Source organism: Pezoporus wallicus, unplaced genomic scaffold, assembly GCF_028554395.1.
Source record: "Pezoporus wallicus isolate ANWC-B61680 ecotype Strahan unplaced genomic scaffold, APGP_CSIRO_Pwel_v1 contig_13737, whole genome shotgun sequence".
NCBI lineage: Eukaryota > Metazoa > Chordata > Aves > Psittaciformes > Psittacidae > Pezoporus > Pezoporus wallicus.
Genome location: NW_026641629.1, coordinates 359,662 through 384,931, shown reverse-complemented (window position 1 = coordinate 384,931; position 25,270 = coordinate 359,662). Strand labels below are relative to the sequence as shown.

Below are 25,270 nucleotides of genomic sequence, written 5' to 3'. Positions count from 1 at the left end.
GCTTCTGTATCATAGCTATTATTAAATTAATTTTGCAGTCTGAGCCACGGTTGTATAAATAAAAGCATGTTTATAAGTGTCCTCCTGGGGGCTCTGTTGCAGCCTGGCACCCCTAAGTCTTGCCAGCCCCTCTGCAGTTGTGGGCAGGAAAGGAGGGACACTGGTCCTTGTGGGGTGAGAGGGGCTTTATTGACCCTTAAAGGGCCTGAAGCTGGTCCCGTTCCCTCAGCAGGGTGAGGGCATCGCTTGCCTTGGCTGGGGAGTACACAGGGTCCCATCCCCTGCTCTGTGATACCAGAGGGTGCAAGGGGGGGGTGCTGGTCCTGCCTCCTCCCCTGCACCCTCTCAGAGCACCCTGCAACAGGGCCCAGAGTGAGGTCCTCCCTGACCCGACGCGGCCATGGTGCTGCCCGTCCCCACCGACTGCGTGGCCTCCACCGTCCACAGCGGGATGTTGGCTCTGCTCTCCATCTCTGCCAGCGTGGCCCTCACCTGCTCGATCTCCTCCTCCAGGCACGGGGCAGCCGGGGGCTGCACAGGGCCCCCCCCTCGCCGGTTCCCCAGCCCGGTGCGCAGTGGGGCTGCGCCGTCCCCCTGCAGGGAGAAGAGCTGGCAGAGGCGGTGGGCTCTGCGCAGGTCCTGCAGGAACAGCTCCAGCGCCGACAGGAACAGCACCCACAGCCGCTCCAGCTCCCGGCGCTCCTCGGGGCTCCCCGGCGCCTGCCGCAGCCCTGCCAGCAGAGCGCACCGCAGCCCTGCGGGACGCGGCCGCTGAGCGGGGGTGACCCTGGACGCCTCCGCGGGCCCCGGTGTGGGTGCAGGAGGGGCACCGCAGCCGCTGCGGGGTGCAGCAGCCCCCTCCTTACCAGAGCTGAGCTCGCGGGCCTCCGCGCTCCTCCTGCGCCGCTCCTCCCGCAGCCGGGGGCCGTCGGCGCTGCCCCCCAACTGCAGCACCAGCTGCCGGTGCCCGGCCATGGCCTTGCAGAGCGTGGCCTGGGCTGCAGCACACGTTCCTGCTGCTCCCCGCAGGCGGCACGCGTCCGCTCTCCTTAGTGCCATCGTGTGCCCTGAGGCTGTGGCAGGGTCCAGCCCCTCCATGGTGGCCCCTGGCTCTGGGCTGCGAGCCCCTGTCCCACCAGCTGCACGGTGCTGCTCTCGCTGTCCCCACATAGGCTGGGTGCTCCCTCGTCCCCTGCTGCGCTTCTCCTGGCCTTAGCGAGAGGCAGGGAGGAGCGGATCCCTGGGGAGCAGCGATGCACGCCGGGCGGGCACGGCGTGTCCCAGCACAGCAGCTCCAGCGTTGCCTTGACCCCGTGGGGAGGGGGGAACCGGTGTTCCCCCCCATCCTGTCCCCAGCCCAGGTCCTCTGCGCCCTCCTAGGCAGAGTACAGGGTTCCTGGTGTAGCGCTGGTGCTGGAGGCTCCCCAGATCCCCCCAGATGGGCAGGAGCGGCCGCAGGGCCCCCAGTGCCGCCGTGTGAACCGGCTGCTCCGCATGGAAACTCTGAGCTCAGCGCTGGCGCCGGCCCAGCCTCCCGTGGGAACCCTGGCCCCGCACTGCCCTGTGGCCCCACGGCGTGAGCGCGACCAACACAGGCACCCACCACACCCGTCCCCACCGGGGGAGCAGCACAGGGGCCGTGGGGCCGCAGCCCCCTCCCCGTGTGAACCCGGTTGACCCCAAACCAGCAGCTCGAGCCTCCCCCCTTTATTGAGGATCACACTGAAACCGCGCGCGGAGGAAAAGCTCGGCCGTGGCAGTGGGGCCGGCGCAGGGCAGGGCGCAGCTGGGGCCAGGGGCTGGCTGCTGTGGAGCTGCTGCTCCCTGGCTGCTGCTGGAGCGGGGCTGGGCGCAGCCACCGGCCCGAGGAATGTCTGGTCCTTTACTGCACCCCCTCCATCATCTTCAGGAACTCTGCAAGACAGCAGCGGGCTCAGCCTCTGGCCCGGCCGGGCCGCACAGCACCTGTGCTCAGCCATGGCCAGCGCTCACCGTCGAAGTCGATGCGCCCATCGTTGTTCTTGTCCGAATCCTTCATCATGTCCTCAATGTCCTCATCGGTGACGGGCTCCCCGGTGGCCCTCAGGATCTCACCCAGCTCCTCGATGTCAATGAACCCATCTGCATTCCTGCAGCAGGGTGAGGGCAGGATGTGCCCAAAGAAATAATAAACTTTTTTTGCCCAGAGAAGCTGTGGCTGCCCCATCCCTGGCAGTGCTCAAGGCCAGGTTGGACACAGGGGCTTGGAGCAAGCTGCTCTAGTGGAAGGGGTCCCTGTCTGTGGCAGGGGTCGGAACTGGGTGATCTTAAGATCCTTCCCAACCTGAACCATTCTGATTCCATGTGACCCCGCTTCCCCTGCAGGCAGGATGGGGCAGCCATCACATCGCCCCCACTCACCGGTCGAAGACACGGAAGCAGTTGGCCAGTTCCTCCTCAGACTTGCCCTTGGCATCCTCTTTCATCTGGCGCACCATCATCACCAGGAACTCCTCAAAGTCGATGGTACCGCTGCCTGGGGGGAGGAAGCCAAGCATGGGTCAGGCTGCCCACCCAGCACCAGCACCTCCTGCCCAGCACCCAGGGCTGCTCACCATCCTCATCCACCTCCTCTATGATGGCATCCAGCTCCTCCTTTGTGGGGTTCTGCCCCAGCATCCTCATCACCGTCCCCAGCTCCCTGGTGCTGATGTCCCCGCCGCCATCAGCATCGAACATGTCGAAGGCGGCCTTGAACTCTGTGGGGAGAGGGTCAGTGCCGGGCAGTGCACAGGACGGCACCGGGGCAGAGCCTGGCCCTGCGCCTTGCCTGGGTCTGGTCCCTCTCCCCGCTGCTCACCCGCGATCATCTCCTCGCTGAGGAAGGCGCGAGCCTCTGCCTGCTGGTCCGTCTGCAAGGCACGGGAGCGGGCTCAGCACAGCCGCACACGGTGCACCGGGGAGCTCCGCACACATGGCAGCCAGTGGGGCAGGATGGGGGGAGAACCCATCACAGCCAGGGGATGGTGCCAGGGCAGCTCCGGTGCCGCACAGGCCCCTCTGGTGGCAGTGGGTGCTCGGGCCCCTCTGTGGCGCAGTGGTCACGGTCCCCATGCGCATCCTTGGCATCCCGGGCACGCGGTGCTATTTTGGGGGTCTCCTCAGCTCCCCTTATAGGGATCAGTGGAGCCGCGGCCGCCGGCACCTGTCGCTCCTGATCGAGTTTCTCCTGGAGGCGCAGGCTGGGGCCGGGGCGACGCCGTGTCCCATGACCCTGCGCTCGCCTTTCAGCCACCGCTGCCTCTGCGCTGCCCCGAGCTCCGGCCAGGGCTTAACTCCCATCCCCACACACCCGCACCCCCCGGGCAGCCAGGCAGACCCCAGGGGCACGGCCACGGGGCCCCTGCACCGCCCTGACACCTCCGTGCCCTCACCGCCGAGCTTGGCCCAGCCCCGGGCTCCATCTCCCCACCACCATCCACGGAGGCACCTCAGCAGCCCTGATTCCCAGGGCACCCGGCACCCCCTGCGCCCCAGGTCTCGCCCCAGCACACAGCACATGCCATGCAGCACACGGCACGCGGCAGCTCTTACCATTGAAGGCATTTTTGCTGCTTTCCTCCCCGAGGGAGTCACCACCTCCTGCAGCAGAACCCTCCAGAAGCTTCCTGGTGCCACTGGCACCCCAATTTGTAGCGTCCCACGGGGCTGGCGTGCCCCCAGCCGCTGGCCCCCCAGCCCCAGCAGCCTATCAGCTCCCCGGTGGCAATCCGGCCCCGCTCATTGGCAACCAGCGCATTTTACCTAATTTAGCCAAAGCGTTATTGGCCAGGAGCTGGGGATTAAGCACGGGTCTGGAGCTGGGATAGAAATTCAAGCCCTCCGGGGAGGGACACAGGAGCCTTGGCAGGAGGACGGCTCTGCCCACCCCCCCCACCCGCCGCGGCACCCCCGCCCAGAGCAGCTCAGCGAGGAGGGGGTTAAAAATAGCCCCAGAGCCGCCAGCATCACTCAGACAAGGGGTTCAGGACACCCCTGCCCCAGACATCTGCCCCAGTATGGACCATTGCCCCCCTCCCCTGCCAAGCCCACAGCCCTGCTGGGGCAGGATCCCAGGAGGGGGCCAGGCTCCCCTGACACAGTCCCATCCTGACACAGTCACCTCCTTCACCCTGCAAGCCCCCGGGGGCTCCAGCCTCGTTCCACTACCTGTGCCCCTCCTTCAGCCTTGTTTTCTGCTCTGGTGGGCCAGGGCACAGCCGTGTTGCAGCATCCACCCAATGGTCCCCAGCAGGACGTGGGCCATGAAGCCCCTGAGGGGCACAGAGCATGCTCCCCCCCCCCGCGATACAGGGTCCCCAGACCATTGGCACCTGAGTCCGGAAAAGGCCCTGTCTCTCCGTGCCACCAGGAGAGTGGGAAATGTGCCCAGGTGCCTCTTTGAAGGCTGTGCCCTCACACAGTGCAGCCCATGCCAGCCACCTCTGCCAGGGCTGGCCACGGCTAGTGGCCTGCCTTGGGAACATGCTGGCCAAGTGGCCCGTGTCCCACGGTGCTCTGAGGGGGCTGCACAAGAGCTGGGGGCTGCAGAGGGGTCAGGCAAACAGCACCCTGTCCTGCAAGGTCCCAGTGCCGGGGACATGCAGGAGGTTCCCTGGCTCCTGGTTTTGCTGGGAGCACCCATTCCCGGGATGGGTGCTGCTGGTGGCACCAGCGCAGCCTCTACAAAGTCCCACCCTGCCCTGCAGCCAGCAGGGAGGGAGTTGGGAGGGTTTGGGACCACTGGGCACCAGGTGCTGAAGCCCCCCAGCCCCGCCGGTGCCGTGGGGAGCTCCGGGACCCCTGATGGAGCCCGGGCAGGATGCGGGCTGCTGGAGCTGAGCGCAGCGGGCGAGCAGGGGCAGAGCGATGGCAGCAGCTGGGCCGATTCCTCGGTATTAATAGACATTCCCAAGGAAGCGGCGAGGAGGAAGCAGACACGGCGCTAAATAAGGCAGCGGAGCCGCGCGGGCCACGTAGGGAGGCCAGATGGGCAAGGGCCCGGGGAGCCCGGGCAGTGGGGAGCGACCCTACCCGGGGGGTGCGGCACCGTGGAGCCAGGAGCCGGCTGCAGGTACCGGGGTGATGGAGCACCGGACACGGCGGGGATGGGGCATCAGCACCCGCAGCGCCCGGCGCCGGGATGCGCGGGGGACCCGGGTCTCGGGAGCGGTGACCGGCTGGGGTCGGGCCGTGCCGGCCCCGCTGCCGCGATCCGGGTTCCAGGCGGAGGCGGAGCCGCGCAGGGAGGATCCCGGGACGCGCCGCAGCCATCGCTCGGCACGGCCCGGCGCGGGCAGCGCGGTACGGACCGGCTGCGGCGGGACGCGGCTCCTCCGGGCGGGAGAGGGGAGGGGGCGGGAGGGGGCCCGGGGCTTCACCGGAGGGTCCCGGGGCCGAGGGGTCCCAGGGCCGGGGGGCCCCAGCCCAGGCCCGCTCGGGGCCCGCGGGGCCGCGGTGGGCAGCCCGGTGCGGCGGCAGCCCCCGTCCCGCCGCGTTGGGGTGACCGGTGTGACCCCCCGGCAGCCGGCCCGCCGGGATGGCCGCCCGCATCCTGCACCGCCTGCGGCACGCTCTGTCCGGTGAGGGTGGCCGGGAGGAGCGGGCGTGCGGCAGCGCTGAGGCCGAGGACTGCCCGGAGAGCTCGGAGCTGGAGGATGACACCGAGGGGCTATCGACGCGCCTCAGCGGCACCCTGAGCTTCACCAGCCACGAGGAAGAGGAGGAGGAGGAGGCAGAGGGTGCAGGAGAGGAGCTGGGGCAGCCACCGCAGCCGGCGGCAGCGGGTGCCGAGGACGGAGGTAGGAGCTGTGGGGCCGGGGCGGCAGCACCGGGGGGGCGGCCGGGGGATGGTGGGTGCCGCGGGCTGACACCCGTCTCCCGGCGCAGAGTGGGGCCCTGCGGCCGAGCGTGCCGGCGGCAGCAGCCTCCTGACCCGGCAGCTGCAGGAGCTGTGGCGCAGGTCCCGGGGCAGCCTGGCACCGCAGCGCCTGCTCTTCGAGGTCACCAGCGCCAGCGTGGTCAGCGAGCGCTCCTCCAAGTACGTGGTGAGTGAGCCCGGCGGGGCTGTGCGCAGGGTGATGCGGGGCGGGTGCGGGTCCTGTCCCCCCCCGGGGCAGGGGTCCCCCGGGCTGGTGCTTATTTCTCTCTGTCTTTCCCCGTGCTGCTCGGACGGTGCTGGCGGCTCAGATGAGCCTCAGGTAACTATCGCTGATGGGTGCTGCAGCTGCTCCCTCCTGCCCGGGCAGACCCCGCCACGGCCATGCTCTGGCTCTGCCCGTGGCTCTGCCTGACACCCGGCTCCCCCCGCAGCTCTACACCATCTACCTGATCCGCTCCGGCCGGTTTGACAAGGCCCCCGCCGCCATTGCCCGGCGCTACTCGGACTTTGAGCGGTTGAACCGCTGCCTGCGCTGCCGCTTCGGCTGCGACATGGCCGGCATCGCCTTCCCCAGGAAGAGGCTGCGCCAGAACTTCACCGCTGAGACCATTGCCAAGCGGAGCCGAGCCTTCGAGCAGTTCCTGTCCCACCTGCACTCCATTGCTGAGATCCGCCGCTCCCCCGAGTTCCTCGAGTTCTTCTTCCTGCAGGACCTGCAGGCTGCACAGCGCCTCACCTGCACCGGCATGTACCGCGAGGCCCTGGCTACCTGGGCCAACGCCTACCGGCTGCAGGACCGGCTGGGGGCCTGCGGCTCGAGCCGCTTCCTGCTGACGCTGGCCGGGCTCGCCGTCTGCCACCAGGAGCTGGACGAGCTCGGCGAGGCCCATGGGTGCTGCGAGCAGGCGCTGCAGCTGCTGGAGGCTCAGGGCAGCCACCCACTGCTGGGGCCCTTCCTGCAGGCGCACATCCACCTCGCCTGGAAGGTGGGCAAGGACAAGCGGCGCTCGGAGGCCCGGCTGCAGGACCTGCGGGAGGCCGGGCCGCCCCTGCAGCAGCAGCCCACCCTCAAGGAGTGCCTCATCAAGGAGCCTCTGGAGTGAGCATCCCGCTGGTGCCGTGGTGAATGGAGGGAAGCGGGAGCAGCGAGGGTGCTGGCACTGGTGGGATGGGGCAGGGAGGCAGCGCTGTGGTCCTGCAGCAGCACGGCCCATGCCCGGGAGCTGCCTCAAAAAAGCACTTTCTCTGTGGTTCGTCCGCCCCATCTCGTGGGGCTGGGCACTCACCAATGCCCCGGCAGTGCTGGGAGCTGGCTCGAGGGGCTTTGGGGATGGACGGGACCTCAGCTGGGTCATACTGGCTCTGCAGAAGGCATCTGCAAAGTCCAGGCTCTTGCCAGGAGCTTCCCATAAAACTTGCATAAGAAGGACTTTATTTAATAAAGTCTCAGTAGGAAGCAGAGCAAAGCGCCCGCCGCGTCTGTTCAGCTTCACCTCCCCCTGGGCACCACCAGCGGGACACCTCATGCTGCCCACTCTGAGGTGGGAGCTGCTCCGTCCCCTTTCCCTGCTTCCTCTTTTCCAAGCCTCTCCCCTTCCCGAGTCCCTCTCCCGAGCCCAGCCCTGGGCAAAAGACAAGGGTGAGCAGAAGCAACGACTGAGATGCAGGGCACAGCAAGGGCAGAAGAAGTGAGAAGGGGAAGCAGAAGCTGTATGTGCCGCAGGAACACTTTCACCGGCTGCAGGGGCAGAGCCAGCCCTGGCACCTCCCACCCTCCCCTCCAGAGAGGTTCCCTGGGTGAGCATGGTGCCACAGGGACAAACTTCAGAGGCTGAGCTGAGCTCTTCACCAACAGCTTGCTTTATTGCAGGTGAAAGGTGCTGATGATATAGTGCGGTTCTGTGCTGTGCTGTTGGTAACAGCAGATGTCTGTGGGTCCCCATCCATCACGGCGGGCCTCAGGCACCAGCACTCCCACAGTGCTGGATCCAGCCCATGCTTCAAAGCTCCTTCCTGCCGCCTGGGTCCTGCTCTGCCGCATCAGTTTTGGTCCCAGGGTCTCCCTCTCAGTGTGCCCAAGCCCCTCCCTGTGGGGCTCATCGGCTACAGCTTGCTCTGGTTTGGCATTTCCTGCACCCTGATGACTCCCTCCTGCGCGCAGGTGACAGCCAGGACCCCGTCCCTGCGCCACAGCCGGCCCTGCACCAGGCCCCGGCACCCACCTGCAGAGAGGCTCCCTCAGACCACAGCTCGAGGGGTGGGCAGGGCCAGGGCCTGCCATGCAGGGTGCCAGGGGCATGATGAGCACTCACCAGCCCAGGGGCTCTCACACTCATACAGCATCCAGTGGTCCGCTCGGAAGGGTGCATGGAACCACATGGAATGGTCAAGGGACACCATGAGCTTGATGTGGTACTGCCGGTGCGGTAGCAGGGCCGTGCCCAGGAAGGCGTAGTCGGAGATGTAGGCAGCCACGCAGCAGTGCACCTTCATGTCAGTCTCTCCTGCAAAGCAACCGGCTCTGCCCGTCCTGGCCAGCAGCTCTGCTTCCCGAGAGCCTGGCACAGCCGAGACGCTCCTCCAGAGCCGCTGCCCTGCCCATGCTCCCGGGGGAAGCCCGTCATGGCTGGGCATGGCACAGGGCACTGCTCCGTGCTGCAGCACCTGCATCTGCATCACAGCCTTGAAATCCACAGGCTCGGGGTGCAGGCAGCCTCTGAACCACAACCCTTGAGTGCTCTGCAGCATGAGCTTGAGCTCGAGCCCTCAGCTCGTGGGCAGCCGAACACCCTCCTGGCAGGACCCACCTATGTAGCCTCGTGCTCGCACCCAGAAGAACTGCTTTGGCTCCTGCGGCTCCAAGCAGAACGTGTCTGGCGGGTTCACGGGTTTGATATCAATCGGCACATCTTCGGCTTGAATCTTGGTGAGGTGCTTTCTGTATCTGTCTGCCAAGTTAGGATTCCTGTAGGCCGACACAGAGAAGCGAGGTTAGTGCCAGGCAGGCCAAGGGCACGTCCTTGGCAGCGGCTTCAGCCCGGGGCCACCCGGGGCACGCTCCTGCCCTGCCCTGCCTCTCTGCTCCCTTCCCACGTGTATTTGGGAATTCCTTGGGCAGTCATCCCAATCCTCTCCTGCCTGCTTTCGCCACCGCACCTCCCCGAGCCCCGGGCGCAGGAATGGAATCCCCGGGGTGCCCCTTCCACCCCACTCACCGCAGGAACTTCTGGATGAGCTCCTCTTGCGTCAGCAGGTCCTCGGGGGGGGGCACAGAAGGCATGGTGAACTGATGCTGCACCGGGCTCCCCTGGGAGAGCTGGAAGGAGGCCTGGCAGGTGAAGATGGGCTTTCCGTGCTGGATGGCCTTCACGGAACGAACAGAGAAGCTCTTCCCGGTGCGGGTCCGCTCCACCTCGTACAGCACCGGCACACTGGGGTCCCCTGGGGCAGCAATGGGACCAGCAATGGGCAGCCGCTGGGCCACCAGCACCGCAGATGGGACGCGACTTACAAAGGCCAAGCCCTGGGGCCATGCGGGCAGTGCCACAACCCCCTCCGTGCTGCGCGGCACCAGCTCACCCCGCGGGCCTCATCACCCCCCTGCGCGCTGACAGCCGCCCAGCAGCCCGCTCGCCCCGCGCCTCCCGCCCCGGCCCCTGCCCACCTGCCCGCACGAAGTAGCAGTGCAGCGAGTGCACCTGCTCGTCGCGGCTGACTGAGCGGGCGGCCGCCACCAGGGCCTGCCCCACGATCTGCCCGCCGAAGAGGCGCTGCGTGGCGGGCACCCAGTGGTGCCGGCCCCTGCGGGGGTGAAGGCGGCGGCGGTGAGAGCGGCGGCGGCAGCGCGGCCCGGCCCCGGGCTCGGCGGCGCCGCGCACCTGAAGAGGTCGAGCTCCAGGCGCTCCAGGCTCAGCACGCTGGTGATGAGCGCGCTCCGCAGGTCCCCGGGCGGCGGCCGCCCCGAACCCTGCCGCGAACCCGCGCCGGCCCCGTCCGCGTCTCCCGGCGCTGCCATCTTCGCCAGCGGCGGCACGGAGAACAGCACCCGCGGCCGCCGCGCTCAGGGTCAGGAAGCACCGCCCACTCGCGGGCGCGCGGCCGCCAGCTGATTGGGCCTCCCAGGTGTCAGTCAAGTGGGTGTGGCAGAACGCTCTGCGCTGTTTGGCTCCCCCCCTGCCAATCCGGAACGAGTGCCTCTGATTGGTCAGATCCAGGGTGAGGGCGGGGTCGCAGTCAGTTTAAGGCAGGGAGCGCGACTGCGGCTACAGCTCTTGGTGCGGCCGGGAGGCTGGCGCCTTTGGGCCCTGCCCTGCCCTGCCCCGCCCCGCCCTGCCCCGCCCTGCCCCGCCCCGCTCCGCTCCATTCCGTTCCATTCCGTTCTGCCCTGCCCTGCCCTGCTCTGCCCTGCTCTGCCCTGCTCCATTCCGTTCCGTTCCGTTCCGTTCTGCCCTGCCCTGCCCTGCCCTGCCCTGCTCCATTCCGTTCCGTTCTGCCCTGCCCTGCCCTGCTCCGCTCCGTTCTGCCCTGCCCCGCCCCGCCCCGCCCCGCTCCGCCCTGCCCCGCTCCGCTCTTCCCGGGTTCTTCGCTCTGCTGCGTTTGAGCTTTCTTTCCCGTGATGTGTGATGGCAGCGCCGGAGCCCTCCGGTGCCACCGTACCCGGCAGCGATAGGCCGCGTCAGGATGCTGCGTGTCCGCCCGGCCGGCAGGGGGCCCCCAGAGCCACGGCACAGCCCGCTATGGCTCGCGGGAGGACGGGGCCCGCCGGGGCGCGTCCTCCCGGTAGCGGCGGCAGCCGCTCGGTGGGTGCGGGCGGAGGGCCCGCCGGGGCTCCGTGGTGGCTCCGTGGTGGCCTGTGCGAGCACTTGGCCTCTGTGAGCCTCCGGATCGCAGCCCCGCGCACCGTCCTCGCCCAGCACACCGGAGGTGTCCCGGGTGCTGACCCGGCGAGCCGCGGGTGCGCCGCGAGGAGGCGGTGGTGCGATGCCGCGGGCTGAGGCTGTGCAGGTCCCGCCGCGCTCCTGTGCAACGCGGCCAGGAACGGGCCTCGAGTCACTCGGAGCCGGGTCCGTCCCCGCGCCGCAGCCGCCCCCTCTCTGCTTGTGGCGGCTGCCCTCGACCCCACGGCGAGGGGGACCTGGCCCCGGAGCGCAGGGGCAGGCGCGGGGGGGGTGGTGGTGGTGTCACCGCAGCGCTGCGGAGCAAAGGCTTCAAGCATGAGGGAAACACCCAGAGCTTGTTTCTCAAGCCCCGGCCCCGGGCGCTGAGCTCGCAGCAAGAGCTGCTCCAGTGCACGCAGCTCCAGAGCCCGTCGGGCTGGGATGTGGGGGGCGGTGTTGGAGACTTCACCCCATCGCTGTGCTTCAGTTGTGTTGGTGTTTTTGGGAGGGTCAGCCCCTTGCAGGAGCAGGACTGCTCTGTGGCTGGGGAGTTCCTCTTGATCGAGGGTTTTGTAACATTATCTGATACTATCAAATCTCCCTGACTAAACGGAGTGTCGTGTTTCCTGAAACGCTGCTCTGTGCAGTTGGAGCTGCTTGTTTCACCCCTCAGCTGAGCTGCAGAGAGGCCTCGAAGGCTCTGCTGCTGCCCACCCCCGCCATCGCTCCCTGGCATGCGTGGGCTTCCATCAGACTCCGGCGGGCTCCTCTCTCTGCCTCTCGCTCCGTGCAGCTCTGACCCTGTGTCACCGCCTGGCACCAGCACTGCAGGAGGGTAAAGGGTCAGGGGAGGGGTTGGGAAGCGCTGGGCTCCCCGCAGCCAGCGAGGTGGGAGAGCTGCACACTGCACTGGGTCACCGGCCACAGGCATGTGCCTGAGCTGTGGCTGCTCCAGCGCAGCTCCCGGGGCGCTGCGGGCTTCCCTGCGGTATCGCCCGCAGGAAACAGCTCATCCCTCACGAGGTAAACATGTTTCCCAAGAGCGAAACTGCCTGTTCGGGGCCAGCACCCGCCTGTGATTTACCTCCACGTGAGCGCTGGGCCGGGCCCTCCCGCGCTCTGCCCAGCCCCCGCACAGAAGCACCCGTGCCCTGGCTCAGCTTGCTGGGGCTGCTGCAGCAGGGGGGATCCCAGCCCAGCCCCTGAGCCCTCCTCTGACGGGACTCTCCCACCTTACTGAAGGCAGCGCCCTGTAGCCACAAGAAATGCTGCGACAGAGGGCGAAGGAAACCCCCTTGGCTGGGGACCAAACACCCCATAGCTGCAGCTTCCTCCCCAGGCAGGAGCGGGGCAGCTGCCCCCTCGCTCCCCGTGTTGCTCCGTGCACCCAAGCCCTGCAGCGCGCTCGCTCGCTGGCTGGAAGGACTTTATTGGGCTCTACCCGCTGCTGCCCGCACCCCTGCCCTGCGGCGCGGTGAAGGTCCCTCTGACGCACTCCGTGTGCCCTGTTGGGGGGCTCGTGCCGTGCTCACCAGTGCCGGGGGCAGCTGTGGGTGCAGGTCCTGTCGCCATGGGGGGAGCCCTCGACACCTCACTCGTGTTTGCAGAAGCTCTTCAGCGGCGGGGGCAGGTCCAGGCCGTCGATGGCCAGGCGGTGCACGATGTGCTTCTCGATGACCAGCCGGCACAGGGTCTGCAGGGACGGCACTGGGGACAACACAAACAAGGAGCTGAGCTGCCTGTGGGATGGGTCCCACAGCTCCCCAGAGGCACCCAAAGGTGGCAGTTGCTCTGCCACAGGAGCAGCAGGGTCCTGCCCAGGGCTTGAGCTGGCTGTGCTGGCTGGCCCGGAAGCTTGAGGGGCTCCATGCAGAGCTCTTCCTGTTGCTCAGAGCAGGGCTGAGGGATGGTTCTGTGCCCAAGCCACACCTTGCTGGGGCTGTTTGCATCTGTCATCTCTGGGGGCTGTTGAGCAGCTCCCCAGGTCTCACACACCTGCACTGTGCTCTGCTTTCCCTGGCTCCTTGGCCTGCTTCCACTGCTGGGTGTCTGCAGGACAGCTCTAGAGATGCCTTTGCGACAACCACCTTGACCTATTCTGTGGCCACCCCTGTGGCTCTGCCTGGTTCCTGCTCCTGTGACACACGTCCCTCTGGGATTCCTCTCTCCACAGCCCTTGGTGGCTCAGCACAGCGGTGCAGTTGTTTAAACAAGAGCTGACTCAGGTGCAGCCGTGGGCCTTGGCTCATCCACAGCTTCCAAACCAAAGGTGAGCTCCCTGGGGCACTGTGCTCAGCCAGATTGGACCCAGCCCTTTCGGCTGAGGCCTCGCAGCTGCAGGGCCGATGCCTCCAGGAGCTCACACCAGGCAGAGCAGGGCTGTGCTGAGCAGGAGCATGCTGTGCCCAGCCCTCTGCCAGCCGCGGGGCTGGTTCTGGATGGCTGGAGCACTTATCTCCACCTCAGCAGCATGGGGTGCATCCTGCCGAGTGCTGGGTGATGGGTGGCAGATGCCCTTTGCCTCTCCTGGCCCCCGCACCGCGTGTCACCAGCAGCTCAGCTGCTACTTCTGCTTTCCACTTCACCCACCAGTCCCTGGCCAGGAACAGAAACACACTGGGACTGATTTTAAACCCTGCGGAAGTGGTGCACAAACCGGAGTTACTGAAATCTTAGCGGAGGAGAGGAAGCCAGATTGTGCCTCTGCGGCAGTGCCCCTGCCAGCCGCGGGGACACAGCCTAGGGCTCAGCACTCACAGGGACCCACGGCTGCGGTGCAAGGGGCCAGCTCTCCCCTGTACGTGCTCTAGTGCATCCCTCACTCTCCAGGGTCTCAGTTGCCTGCGGTAGCTCAGGTCGGTAACCCTCAGCACACTCCCAAGGCAGGGCCCGGGCAGCCGGGCACGTTTAACCCCCGTTTGGATAACTGGGCTCACAGCAACTGGTGGAAGAATCCCAGATTCAAGCCTTGAGACAGAATAAGATGAAGGCTGCACCAGCAGAGACGCGGTTGGTGGCTCCCGGTGCTCGGCACAGCCACCACCAGGCACCAGCTCCTGTCTTGCCCCTCATCTCATCTCATCTCATCTCATCTCATCTCATCTCATCTCATCTCATCCTCAGCACTGGCTGTTTATGATGCTAATTAGCGATGAGCCTGACTCCTTGTAGGAGCCATGACCAGCACCGCCCGAGGGACGCCAGGCATTGCCCAATCTCCGGTGGCATCACGGGGTGTCCGCCCAGGGCACAGCACGGGGCACGTGGCAGGTGCAGGGCACAGCGTGTGCCTGGGCGGGCGCTGCCGGATGTTTTGGTGCCCGGCAGGACGTCGCCCGGCTCTGGCTGCCTCGTGCCGTGGGCAAGGCCAGGCACCGCGACGGACACCAACAGGCAGCAATGTAAGCACCAGCACCGGCCTCTGGTCAGGAGCGTCCATGCGGCTGCGGGTGAGCATGGCACTGCTGGGGCACCATGGCCCTCAGGCCAGGGCAACCCAGAATACCCACCCCATCGCTCTGCCCGGGAGCAGCAACCAGCCCGGGCTCTGCCCTGACCACTGCCACCGGGAGCTGGTGCGGGCTCTCCCCTGAGCCGGTGTGGTAAAGCTGTCAGCAGATGCTGCCCGTCAGCAGCAGGGTGGGCTCTCAGCCCTGCTCTGTAGGGTCCAGGGCTCTCCTGTGCTCTGTCCCGTGTCCCTCTGCCCTGTGCTACTCTCTGATGCTCCCACTGTTGAGGTGACACCCCCCCCCCCGCCCAGCGACTCCACAGCTCCTGTCCTGTGCCCCTGGGATGGTTTGGGTGCTTACAGCCATAATCCACCGGGATGACCCGGACGCTCTTGGTGGAGGCGAAGACGTCGACCACAGCGTAGAGCGGGCGGGCTGTGGGCAGGTGCCGGGCGCTGGGCCCCATGTCCTCCCCGTTGATGATGATGTGCATGTCGGCGGTGCCGTCGGGCTGCGGGGTGTACAGCACCCCAATGCGGCTGCGCCGGGCCGTGGGGGGCAGCACGTTCATCCTGTACAGCTCGTCCAGGATGTGGCTGTAGCGCCCGGGCCTGCTGCGCCCCACCAGCACGTCACGGGGGATCCTCACGCGCTCGATGCACAGGAAGGGCTCCCCAGGGGTGCCCCGTGCCTCCTCCCCATCCACCGCCACGCGGTTGTGGTTGCGGGTGATGGCGAACACCCACGTGTCACCCATGTTGACCAGGTCCGGCAGCGAGTACTCGGGCACGGCCTCGAGGCGCTGTGGGTCGAGGGCCGTCAGCCCCACGCGCAGGTGCCCGCACCAGCCCAGCTCCTTCTCCTCGATCTCCACCAGGAACACCTCCCCGGGCGCCAGCGGCTCCTGGCTGAAGCAGAGCCCGTGGGCGAAGCTCTCCACGCGCGTGGCCCGCGTGCGGGTCCCGTCCAGGCGGACGTTGGCGCCATGGACGCGGTGGAAGCGCGCGGCCATGGCCAGCGCTGCTGTGCCTATTTATAACCGGCCCCATCGGTCACAGCTGCCGCGGGGCGGGGACGGGCGCGGGGCCCGGAGGGGTCCTAGTGCCGCGGGGGAGGGTCCCGCGGGTACCGGGGGCAGGCGGGCACCGTCAGCCTCAACGGTGCTCAACGCGGAGCCTGCCCGTGGGCCCGGCCGTGCCCAGCGCTGCCCGGCCATGGCCGCTGTGCAGCCGCGGCTCCGCCGGTGCCGGTGCCGCTCTCACGTGCCGAACGGGACGGGACAGGGACCGGGCGCCCCCGGAGCTCTGATTGGCCTCCGGGCGGCCCCACCCCGCTCACGTGATCGCGGTAGGTCATATGGGTGGGTATCATGTGCCTGCCGGTATTGCCGCCTGCGGGAGCCGCGCCGGGAGCTGCGGGGGTCAGCGGCAGCGGGCGGAGGGGAGGGACGGGACCGGGCACCGGGAGCGGGGCCGGGGCTGGGGACAGCCGGGGCGGTTCGTGGGGCGCTGCCGGTGCCGTTCCCGGCCGGCAGCGCCCCGACCTCTCTCCCCCGCCGTCCGCAGATGGGGCCGGTGCTGCTGCTGGCGCTGCCGCTGATGCTGGGGCTGAGCAGAGCCGCTCCCCCGGACCATGAGGTGACCTTCCTGCCCGGGCTGCGCAAGCAGCCGTCCTTCCGGCACTTCTCGGGCTACCTCTGCGCCGGGCCGGGCAAGCACCTGCACTACTGGTACGTGCGGCCGGCGCTGGGCTGTGCCCCGGGGGAGGGCAGGCGCTGGCCGGGCGCTGACGACCGCGTATCCGCAGGTTCGTGGAGGCCCAGAGCAACCCCCAGAGCAGCCCCCTGGTGCTGTGGCTGAACGGGGGCCCGGGCTGCAGCTCCATGGAGGGCTTCCTGAAGGAGCACGGTCCCTTCCTGGTCAGTAGCCTCAGCTGCCCCGTGGCCGGGGCTGTCAGGCTGTGTGTGCGGCATGAGCCACCCCACCAGGGCCAGCCTGGCTGTGCCCTTCGGTCACTGCCTTCTGCCTCCCCAGGTCCAGCCCGATGGGGTCACGCTGAAGTACAACGACTACGCCTGGAACAAGGTACGGGCACAGGAGCTGCCACCGCCGACAGCTGAGGGGAGAGGGTGGCCCTGAGCTGGTTCCTCCTGCCTGTGCCACAGAACCCGTTCCTGCAGCCCCCCTGCCTGGCTCACTCTCCTCTCAAGTCTGTTCTCAAGACCTGGCAGGAGCCCTGGGCCGGGCCAGGCACCCGTGGGTGCTGCTGGTTTCAAGCCAGGAGCAGATCCTGTGAGCTCCCTCTCCTCTGCTCACCCTGCAGATTGCCAACGTGCTCTACCTGGAGTCCCCCGCTGGCGTCGGCTTCTCGTACTCCGATGACAAGAACTACGCCACAAACGACACGGAGGCAAGTGATGGGGCTGATGGAGGGGCCCATCCCGGCGCGGGGGTCCTGCCTTGCTGGTGACTCGGCCCTTCTGCCCTGCAGGTTGCTCACAACAACTACCTGGCCCTGAAGGACTTCCTCCGGCTCTTCCCCGAGTACTGCAAGAACGATCTCTACCTCACGGGGGAGAGCTACGGGGGAATCTACATCCCCACGCTGGCCGAGTGGGTGATGCAGGACCCCAGCCTCAACCTGAAGGTGAGCAGTGGGGCTCTGCCGCCCGCCTGGCCTGAGCAGGGGCTTGGCCCTGCCTTGCCGCGGTGCCGGGGTGGGGACAGGCGTGCGGGGCTCTCTCTGGGGTGTGGGGCAGGGCCGGCCCCGCGCCTTTCATCTCGTGCTGACGCTGGCAGCGGCTGCTGCGGACGTGCCCGGCCCGGCCGTGCGGGACCCGGGGAGCGTTCTCAGGCAGCCCTGACCCTCCCTGTTCCCTCCGTGCAGTAAACAGAGCTGCATCTGCTTCCTGCCGGCTGCCTGTGGCTGCCCTGTGGGGAGCGGGAACACAACAGAGTTGTTTTCTTCTTGCCTCGCAGGGAATCGCTGTGGGAAATGGTCTCTCATCCTATGAGATCAATGACAACTCCCTGGTTTACTTTGCCTATTACCACGGCCTGCTGGGGACCGAGTAAGAAGGGGGGGTGCTGCTGGATGCTCTGTCCCTGTCCCCAAGGCTGGCTGGGTCTGTGGTGTGCAGGACACGGGCAGCCCCTGGCCTGGGCCAGCAGCCGTGCTGTGGAGATGGCCCCTTGTCACAGGCAGCTCCATGGGTGTGATTGCTCATGGGCACACAGGGCACGGGCTGAGCCATGTGCTATGCAGCAGCAAGGCCGGGAGCCTGCGGTGCTGCAGCCGGGAGCCTGCGGTGCTGTTGGTGTTGCCACCTGGGCAGTGTGGTTCAAGACCCTGGTCTCTGCCCACAGGCTGTGGAAAGACCTGCAGACCTTCTGCTGCTCCCAGGAAAAGTGCAACTTCCACGACAACTCCAACCTGAACTGCACACTCAAGGTGAGGGGAGCGGCACGTACCCTGTGCTGGTGTGGGGGAGCAGCACCCGCCATGGACCCTGGAGCATCCTGCTGAGTCCCAACCCCTTCCTGCGGCTCGTTGCAGATGGAGGAGATGATTCAGATTGTGGAGGAGTCCGGCCTCAACATCTACAACCTGTATGCGCCATGTGACGGCGGCGTCCCCGGGGGCTTGAGGTCAGAGTAGCCCCAGGGCAGCGGGTCTCGGTTTGGTTTGCTGTGGGAGGGGTCCTGGCTGGCGCTGGGCTGGGGCCCCTCTGGGACCCTTTGACCAGGCCTGGCTGCTGTCAAGGACTCCCCCAGGGAGGGCCCCAAGCTCTTGCTCCTCCAGAGCTTTCAGCCCATCCCACGTCATTCCTGCTGCAGGTATGAGAGTGACTACCTCATCACCCACGACCTGGGCAACTCCTTCATCCGCATGCCCATGAGGTTCTCGTGGCGGCAGGTGAGCTGTGGGGCCGCGCGTGTCCTCGGGGGGCGGGAGGGGGCAGAGAGCGGCCACCCCCGCGGGCAGCTGCGGCACGGCCTCTCCCCGCTCTCCCAGAACCTGTTCCGGATGCCGGTAGCCCGCAATAAGGTGCGGATGGACCCGCCCTGCACCAACTCCACGGACATCAGCGTGTACCTGAACGCGCCGGAGGTGCGGAAGGCTCTGCACATCTCCGCCGAGGCCCCAGAGTGGCAGGTTTGCAGGTGAGAGAGCTCCGGGCGGGAGGGACCGGCCCCAGCGCCAGCGGCCGCCTGATGTTGACGCTTCCTGCACAGCTTTGAGGTGAACCGCGGCTACAAGCGCCTCTACATGCAGATGAACGACCAGTACCTGAAGCTGCTCGGAGCCACGGTGCGTGGGGGGGAGCCGCCAGGCCCCGGGACCGGCTCTGCCGAGCTGCGGAGCGCTCACTGTCCTTCTGCCCCACAGAAATACCGAATCCTGGTGTACAACGGGGACGTGGACATGGCCTGCAACTTCCTTGGGGACGAGTGGTTTGTGGACTCCCTGTGCCAGAAGGTAAACGGGCAGTGCAGGCCCGGGCCGGGCCGGTCCCCAGCTCTGTGGGCTGGGGCTGGCTGGGGTGAGGGCAGCGGGCGCTGAGGGCACCGCACTGCTGCCAGGTTCAGGTGGCTCGCCGGCCCTGGCTCTACACGGAGAGAGGTGAAAACCAGATTGGGGGCTTCGTGAAGGAATTTACCAACATCGCCTTCCTCACCATCAAGGTAGGGCTGCGTGGCCTCGGGGGAGACAGGGCTGCCAGTGCCACAGCCAGAGCGGGGCTGGGCTGTGGCTGACCTGCTGCCACCCATGTCCCACAGGGAGCTGGGCACATGGTGCCCACAGACCGGCCGCTCGCTGCCTTCACCATGTTCAGCCGCTTCATTAGGAATGAGCCATACTAAAACCAGTGGAGGCAGCACCCGGCTGCCCTCAGCACCTCCCGCACAGCCCCACCGCAGCTGCGCCAGGGCTCCTGCACCACACACCCCCCCCGCTGCAGCCTGTGGGGCTCCCTGCGCTAGCCTGGGGTGAGGATGAGGCTGCAGGAGCAGCCCTGGGGGCTCTGCTCTCGCTGGGTGAGGAGCTGTGCGCCTGCTGCAGCTGCCACCTCTTTTGTGGCTTCCTGTGTCGCCTCTTCCCTGTCTGGGGTAGCAGCTGCGTCCCCCCGGGTCTGGCACAGCCCCACACTTCCCTTTGCCCCTGCACGCAGAGCCCTGGGCAGATTGAGGGAGCTGCCCCATTAGGAAAGCACAGTGCAGGTGGTGGCTGCAGGCAGCTCCTGGAGGGCTGTCTGCTCCAGACCCGCTCTCACCTCTGAGCCCGCTGCAGGAGGCATTCCATAATGACAATCCCACTGCCTGCTCCCTGCCCAGGGCACACAGTGCTCTGGGAACTTGCAATAAACTCTGAGCCAGGTGGTTCTGCTCCTTATGACCAGCTCCTCGCACCACTCTGTTGCCCCTCTGCTCTCTGATGAGTACCACCCTGTGCCAAGGATGCTGTAGCAGTGAGCACTGCCACACTCTGCTGGGGCACCAAGACTTGTGTGTCCTCTGTCCCCTCCACTGCTCAGTGTTCACTGAGGCCTGGAAACAGGGCCCCCACAAGAGCAGGGAGGGGCAGTTGCTCTGAGCCCCTCTGCCACTGGTCTGTAGCTGCCTCCTTCCCCACCTCTCCCCATGCACAACACGGGCCCATCCTCCAAACATCGAGGCCACAGGGGTTGGAGTCGCGTGGTTTATTAGTGTGAGGAGCAGGGGAGCAGCAGGGGTTCCCAGAGCGTCCGTCTCCACCTTGCTGCTACCCACCAGGGCACGGGGCCCTGCAGGACATGCCAGTGGGACCGGGGAAGCTGCTTCCTACCTACAGTCTACGGGTCCAGCCCGGGATCTGCCCTTAATCCGCAGTGAGGGAGTGTGGAGAAGCGCTAGAGCTGGGGGGGCTCCATGCTGGGTGCTGTGGGCTCTGAGCTGGGGCGGGCAGCAGCTGTGGGCGCTGGGCGGTATTTCTCAATCACCTCTCGCAGCTCTTTGGAGAAGTGGAGATCAGCTCCCACCGTGAGGAATCCCTGCGAGGGGGGAGAGGATTAGCATGAGCCTGGGTGGGAACGGGCCCTGCCCCACAGGACACAGTCCCTGCGCCCACTGTGGGGGCCCAGGCTGTCCTCGTACCGCATGGTTGGTGACCACCTCCTTAGTGAAGTCCATGCCTTCTGGCAGTGGGATCTGCACCCCCTTCTTGGTCCTCTCTGTAGGGAGGGAGAGACGCAGTGAAGCCAAGTGCGGCTGCCCCAGGCCCTGTGCGGGCAGCGCTGGTGCCTACCGTTAATGATGGGCATGATGGTCAACTGCAGCAGCGTCTTCAGAGGGGCCTGCAGCGAGAAGAGCTGCGGGGAGAGGGGTCTGGGTGAGGCAGCAGCAGCAGCAGCCCAGACCCTGCTTGGCCCCAGGGGCCTCGGGGTGTGTCCTGTGCCCCGGGCAGGGCAGGGGCTGCTGTGGGAGCTCACCGCGAGTGACTCCAGTGCCGACTGCTTGGAGTAGATGCGGAACCTGCGGGGGGGAACCAGGAGTGAGCGGGGCACGGGGGGCACCGTCCTGCAGCCTCCAGTGCCCCACACCGGCCCTACCGCCGCAGGTCCAGCTGCACGCGCAGTGCCTTCCCCTGCAGGTACACCCTGGCGCTCAGCTTTGTCTCCTGTGGAGAGAGGAGGGTGAACCACAGCCCTGGGTGTTGCTCCCAGCCTCCCTGTCCCTCTGCTCTGGGACACCGCAGCCTCCCACGTGGGCTGGGAAACGCTGTTCCAGGCACAGGGGTCCCTGCTCACCATGGCCATGCTGGAGAGCTGCACGGCTGGGCGGCCAGGCGGCACCAGCGAGATGTTGAGGAAGGCAGAGACGGAGACGGAGGTGCCCGAGGGTTTGATGATGCAGCGGGGGGGAGCCGAGACCTGCAGCACCAGCCGCAGGGGCGCATCCACCGTGGGGCTCTGAGGAGGGCAGGTGAGCCACGGGCAGGGAGCGGGGCCGGGCTTTGCCCCGTGCCTCCCGCCTGGCCACGTGCTGCTCTCACCAGCATGAAGATGGTGCCGAAGAAGGTGGCTCTCAGCAGAACCTCCAGGTCCTTGGGCACCTGCAGGGAGGACAAACCACCCGAGGGTGAGCGAGCAGTCGCTGTTGACCCAGCAGAGTTGTTCCCTCATCTGTTGTGTGGGCAGAGCCCAGCCCTCCCTCCTGCCTGCCCGCAGAGAGCTGCCTGCTGTAGCTGGGTGTCCTGCACTGCTTTACCTTCTCCCCCTGGAGCTCGATGGCCAGCACACCCGCCTGGAAGTATGCGTGCATGGCCGAGTCGAAGAAGTACTCAGAGAAGGCGACATAGACCATGCGCTCGGTCTCCTTGATCACCGGCTCCACCGCGTGGTTCTCCAGCTCCTGGTTCTCTCTTACACGTGGGAAGAACATGCCCTAGGCCGAGAACAGGAGAGGTTTCTGTAGCTGTAGCACAGCCCAGGCTGCTCCGTGGTGCCCAGCATGCAGCCAGCACAGCTGCTCTCAGCAGGGCAGGATCCAGCCTTCACCTTGAAGTCCAGGTCAAGGGTGTCTGCAGAGACGGCCGGATCCCGCAGGAGGGAATAGTCAATCCCTATGTGCTCATCCACGTAGTTCCTCACTGCCGGGAGGACGTGCTGCTGTCACCGTGCCCGCAAGCAGCCCGATGCCCAGCTCTGATCCCTTGCCCCAGCGACACTCACCTGGCACCGTGTCCAGCACAGAGTTGAGCAGCACCAGGCTGGCGTGCTCCAGCGATGGGCAGATCTGAAAGGCAAGGGGCTGGGCTAAGAGGTCTGGATGAGGACCTGGTCCTCCTGCTGCTGCAGGGCAGGGGAAGGCTGTGGTCCCCATTGCCTGTGCGCACTGAGCTGTACCTGCTGGCTGAGGAGGAAGCGCATCCCTGTGACAATGAAGGTGCTCAGGAACTCGTAGACCTTCCTGCAGGACACAACAGCAGCTCTGCAGCTGCCTGCCTTCCCCTGTGACTCCAGCTCCATGTGAGCACAAAGCCCAGGCGGGGGGGGCAAAGGGTGCAGAAGGGGAAGTCTGGGAGCTGGGCACAGGCAAAGCTGCCCTGGCAGAGGGACAGGGCTGCTGCAGCAGTGTCGGGTGTACCTGAGCGTGCCGGAGAAGCCTGCGTACATCCTGGCAATGGAGGCATTGCAGGTGATGTTGGAGATCTTGAGGCGCCCAGCCTCGTCCTTGGCCAGCTGCAGCACTGTGTGGATGTGGACACCATCCGCGGAGGCATTGATGGACCCGATGTCATAGCTGGAAGCGAGGAAAGTGGATGAGAGGAGCCCTCAGCACCCAGCAGGCACAGCCGGGGGTGGGCAGTGGGAGCAGGAGGAAGCTCACAAGAACCAGTAGAGCAGCTGCCTGCGGAAGCGCAGGCTGATGGAGGCATTGTTGATGTTGAAGACGAGGTGCTGCTGCGGCTGGAAGTGCAGGTCCGACAACGCTAGCTGCAGGTCCATCACCTTGACCCTGCAAGGAGGAGACAGAGCGGGTGGGACGCACAGATGGGTGCAGGGAGCTGCGGGAAGCAGGCAGCACTCACTGGCTGATGTTGTAGTGGAACTGTCCCTCCTTCCCGTGCAGGTCTGACACTGTGATGTTCTGCAGCTCCTGCTCCACGAAGCGCAGCCCCTCCTGCTTCACTGTAAAGCAAAGGGAGCCCGGGCTGGCCACAGCCAGGCTGTGTTCCCCCCCAGCAGCATCACCCTTGTGTGTGCAGCACTGGCAGAGCCCAGCCAGGGTTGTGTCCCAACCTCCCTCTGCCCAGGCCCTGGGGCCACTTACCCAGGTCCAGCCCCTTGGAGGTGATCCGGATCTTGCAGCCGGGTGGGCTCTGTGAGGCGGTGATCAGCCAGGGGAGGAGGAAGAGGAGGAGGAGGCGGCCGCCGGCAGCCATCTCGTACCTGGAGCAGAGCAGAGGAGAGGGTCAGCAGGGGCGGGCTGGAGGGGCACGGCCGGTGCCTGACCTGCTCACAGCCCCCGGGCAGGGCACGGCCCGAGGAGCACCCGCAGCTCCTGCTGCTGCCCAGACCCCATCGCCTGAACCCCCAGAGAGGAGCAGCCCACAAGAGGCAGAGCCCCCACCCGGGGCGCTGCGCACAAGCCCCTGCACGGACCCCGCGGGGCCTCAGTGCCCTGGAAGCAGTCGGCTCCTGCAGCCCCAGCAGCGTCCAGCGCTGAACAGCCTCAGTCCCGCAGAGCAGCGCACAGGCTGTGAGCTGCTGCTGCAGAGAGCCGGGCAGCCCCATAGCACCCCCCTCCCCAGCCCCGCTGCGGGGATGTGCTAGGGCCCGGTGGCTGGGCTGAGCAGCAGCAACAGGCAGAGCTCCTGCAGGGCTGGGGGACGCTCTGGGGCTCCCCGCTCCATTGCCCCCCAGTTCTCACAGGGCGAGCGTGGGGAGCGGGGCCCGGGGAGCAGGGCACAACCCGGCTCGGTCCGGGTACTTACAGCGGGGCTTGTCCTCGGCTCCCCTGGCGGGGGGAAGCTGGATCACGTGAAGGCACGGAGGGAGAGCTCCAGCAGCTCCAGGAGTTTCTTCAGCGCCGGCTGCGGTTCTGCCTTTATAGAGCCCACCCGCGGCCACTCCTTGCGAGCCCACAGCTGGGAGGAGACAGCGGCACTGGGAGGATGCGGGTCCCGGGCTCGCTGCCTGCCGGCGCGGGCAGGGACATCGCTGCGGGCACAGCTCCCGCCTGTCCCCGCGGGGCACGTGGGGATTGAGGGCTCCGTCAGTCGGGGCAGCCCCCCCAGCTGCTGCTCCTGGTGCCAACTTCCCCCCAGCCGGGCTCTGCCAGCTCCGGCCCTGGGCTGGAGCCCAGCTCAGGCTCTGGGATGCCGGTGCAGGCTGGTTCATGCCCATCTGCGACGTGAGCCCCAGGCACAGAAGCCGCCGATGCTGCCGGGTGCAGCAGCCACTGCCCGAGCGCTCGGGGCTGCAGGATGTGCCCAGCTTGCTGCCGGCGGATGGGCAGGTCCCGACGCTCATGGAACCGTGATGGGCACTGCTGAAGCTGCCAGCAGCACTCAGGCTGCTGTCCTGCTCCCTCCCGCTCGGCAAGCACCCAGCACAGAGCCCAGCACAGAGCGTGCGAGAGCTGCCCCTGCCCTCACAGCCCCTTCCTCTACCCTTCGGAACCCGCTGTTCCCCCGCAGGCAGGGGTCGGTCTGATAACCCCGGGCCACAGAGGGGTTATCTGTGCTGTGGGGCAGCAGAGCTGTCCCGCCGGCTCGCACCCATCACAGGGAGGCTCTGGGGAGGCTTAGTGCTTACACAGCACTTATCCCCCCCACAACTGCTTCGCAAGCATTAACTCCTGCATTGACCCCGGTGCTCCGGGAGCAGAGGGCAGGACCTGCCGGAGAGGGAGCGCTGCGGCCGCTGCCGGGGAGCCCGCGGAAAGCAGGGCAGCGCGGAGGGAGCGGGCAGGACAGGGCCCGCAGCGGAGGTGCCAACGCCACCACGGCGGGCCCGGAGTGAGGGCAGCCCCGCCGAGCCGCCAGCAGTGACGAGTCCCAGGGGGAGGGTGGGCTGCCGAGGGGCACCGCCGGGGCTCAGCTGCAGCCGCGCAGCGCGGGGCCGGGCACACCCCGGTACCGCCAGCACCGGAGCCGGTCTGTACCCGACTGCGGCCAGGATAACGCTGCCCCGGCGGGGAGGCGCGGGGCTCCCGCTGCGGTCACCGGGACAAGCCACGCCCGGGCCCGCCGGGCTGCGGAAGCCCCGCCACGGGACCCGCTGAGCTGCCGCCGCCGCCGGCCCCTCCCCGGCGCCTCTTCAAAGGCGCTTTGTCGGCGGCCGCGCCCGGCCTGTGCAGGGACCCGCCCGCGGCGGCCGGGCCGGGCTGGGTTGGGTTGGGCAGGGCTGGGCTGGGCCGGGCCGGGCAGGGCCGCAGTGACCGCGGCAGGCCCGAAATAGCGGCGGCGGGGCCGTGCCGGGCCGGGCCGAGCTGGGCTGGGCCGAGCAGAGCAGAGCAGGGCAGAGCCGGGCCGGGCAGGGCCGCAGTGACCACGGCAGG

General features: G+C 67.3%; 7 protein-coding genes across 13 annotated transcripts; 2 read left to right on the top strand and 5 right to left on the bottom strand.

The window, feature by feature from the left end:
- Window positions 1–345: 345 nt before the first annotated feature.
- Window positions 346–1,170, bottom strand: LOC130607536 (regulator of G-protein signaling 9-binding protein-like). The gene is made up of 2 exons (XM_057424721.1): window positions 867–1,170; window positions 346–755 (listed from the first exon to the last, which is right to left on the bottom strand). The coding sequence occupies exons 1-2, from the start codon at window positions 1,168–1,170 to the stop codon at window positions 346–348; spliced, it is 714 nt and encodes a 237-aa protein (XP_057280704.1).
- Window positions 1,171–1,700: 530 nt separating this feature from the next.
- TNNC2 (troponin C2, fast skeletal type) lies at window positions 1,701–3,745 on the bottom strand. Its single transcript, XM_057424725.1, has 6 exons — window positions 3,574–3,745; window positions 2,840–2,891; window positions 2,595–2,738; window positions 2,401–2,515; window positions 1,993–2,129; window positions 1,701–1,914 (listed from the first exon to the last, which is right to left on the bottom strand). Exons 1-6 carry the CDS (start codon window positions 3,583–3,585, stop codon window positions 1,883–1,885), a joined length of 492 nt encoding a protein of 163 aa, XP_057280708.1. The 5' UTR covers window positions 3,586–3,745; the 3' UTR covers window positions 1,701–1,882.
- An 802-nt stretch (window positions 3,746–4,547) lies between these two features.
- SNX21 (sorting nexin family member 21) lies at window positions 4,548–7,243 on the top strand. 7 transcript variants are annotated; one of them, XM_057424712.1, is made up of 5 exons: window positions 4,548–5,092; window positions 5,545–5,819; window positions 5,908–6,066; window positions 6,200–6,218; window positions 6,331–6,501. In XM_057424712.1, the coding sequence occupies exons 2-5, from the start codon at window positions 5,558–5,560 to the stop codon at window positions 6,347–6,349; spliced, it is 459 nt and encodes a 152-aa protein (XP_057280695.1). In that variant the 5' UTR covers window positions 4,548–5,092; window positions 5,545–5,557; the 3' UTR covers window positions 6,350–6,501. The 7 variants fall into 7 exon arrangements, with proteins under 7 accessions (XP_057280695.1, XP_057280696.1, XP_057280697.1 ...); XM_057424713.1 differs by having other exon boundaries at window positions 4,549–5,092; window positions 5,908–6,065; window positions 6,208–6,218; XM_057424714.1 differs by having other exon boundaries at window positions 4,549–5,092; window positions 5,908–6,065; window positions 6,185–6,218; window positions 6,331–6,432.
- A 493-nt stretch (window positions 7,244–7,736) lies between these two features.
- Window positions 7,737–9,914, bottom strand: ACOT8 (acyl-CoA thioesterase 8). Its single transcript, XM_057424724.1, has 6 exons — window positions 9,778–9,914; window positions 9,564–9,700; window positions 9,115–9,340; window positions 8,707–8,864; window positions 8,212–8,403; window positions 7,737–8,121 (listed from the first exon to the last, which is right to left on the bottom strand). Exons 1-6 carry the CDS (start codon window positions 9,912–9,914, stop codon window positions 8,003–8,005), a joined length of 969 nt encoding a protein of 322 aa, XP_057280707.1. The 3' UTR covers window positions 7,737–8,002.
- A 2,423-nt stretch (window positions 9,915–12,337) lies between these two features.
- NEURL2 (neuralized E3 ubiquitin protein ligase 2) lies at window positions 12,338–15,332 on the bottom strand. The gene is made up of 2 exons (XM_057424719.1): window positions 14,586–15,332; window positions 12,338–12,483 (listed from the first exon to the last, which is right to left on the bottom strand). The coding sequence occupies exons 1-2, from the start codon at window positions 15,235–15,237 to the stop codon at window positions 12,368–12,370; spliced, it is 768 nt and encodes a 255-aa protein (XP_057280702.1). The 5' UTR covers window positions 15,238–15,332; the 3' UTR covers window positions 12,338–12,367.
- A 217-nt stretch (window positions 15,333–15,549) lies between these two features.
- Window positions 15,550–19,192, top strand: CTSA (cathepsin A). The gene is made up of 15 exons (XM_057424708.1): window positions 15,550–15,645; window positions 15,791–15,954; window positions 16,032–16,143; window positions 16,259–16,309; window positions 16,548–16,634; window positions 16,716–16,871; window positions 17,204–17,295; window positions 17,591–17,675; window positions 17,781–17,872; window positions 18,062–18,140; window positions 18,240–18,388; window positions 18,461–18,536; window positions 18,615–18,704; window positions 18,809–18,910; window positions 19,007–19,192. Exons 1-15 carry the CDS (start codon window positions 15,595–15,597, stop codon window positions 19,088–19,090), a joined length of 1,470 nt encoding a protein of 489 aa, XP_057280691.1. The 5' UTR covers window positions 15,550–15,594; the 3' UTR covers window positions 19,091–19,192.
- A 719-nt stretch (window positions 19,193–19,911) lies between these two features.
- On the bottom strand, window positions 19,912–23,909 carry PLTP (phospholipid transfer protein). The gene is made up of 16 exons (XM_057424707.1): window positions 23,703–23,909; window positions 23,039–23,157; window positions 22,797–22,896; window positions 22,595–22,723; window positions 22,352–22,507; window positions 22,111–22,174; window positions 21,937–22,000; window positions 21,763–21,854; window positions 21,473–21,649; window positions 21,258–21,317; window positions 21,013–21,174; window positions 20,815–20,882; window positions 20,695–20,737; window positions 20,511–20,574; window positions 20,360–20,436; window positions 19,912–20,256 (listed from the first exon to the last, which is right to left on the bottom strand). Exons 2-16 carry the CDS (start codon window positions 23,148–23,150, stop codon window positions 20,116–20,118), a joined length of 1,509 nt encoding a protein of 502 aa, XP_057280690.1. The 5' UTR covers window positions 23,151–23,157; window positions 23,703–23,909; the 3' UTR covers window positions 19,912–20,115.
- Window positions 23,910–25,270: the final 1,361 nt, after the last annotated feature.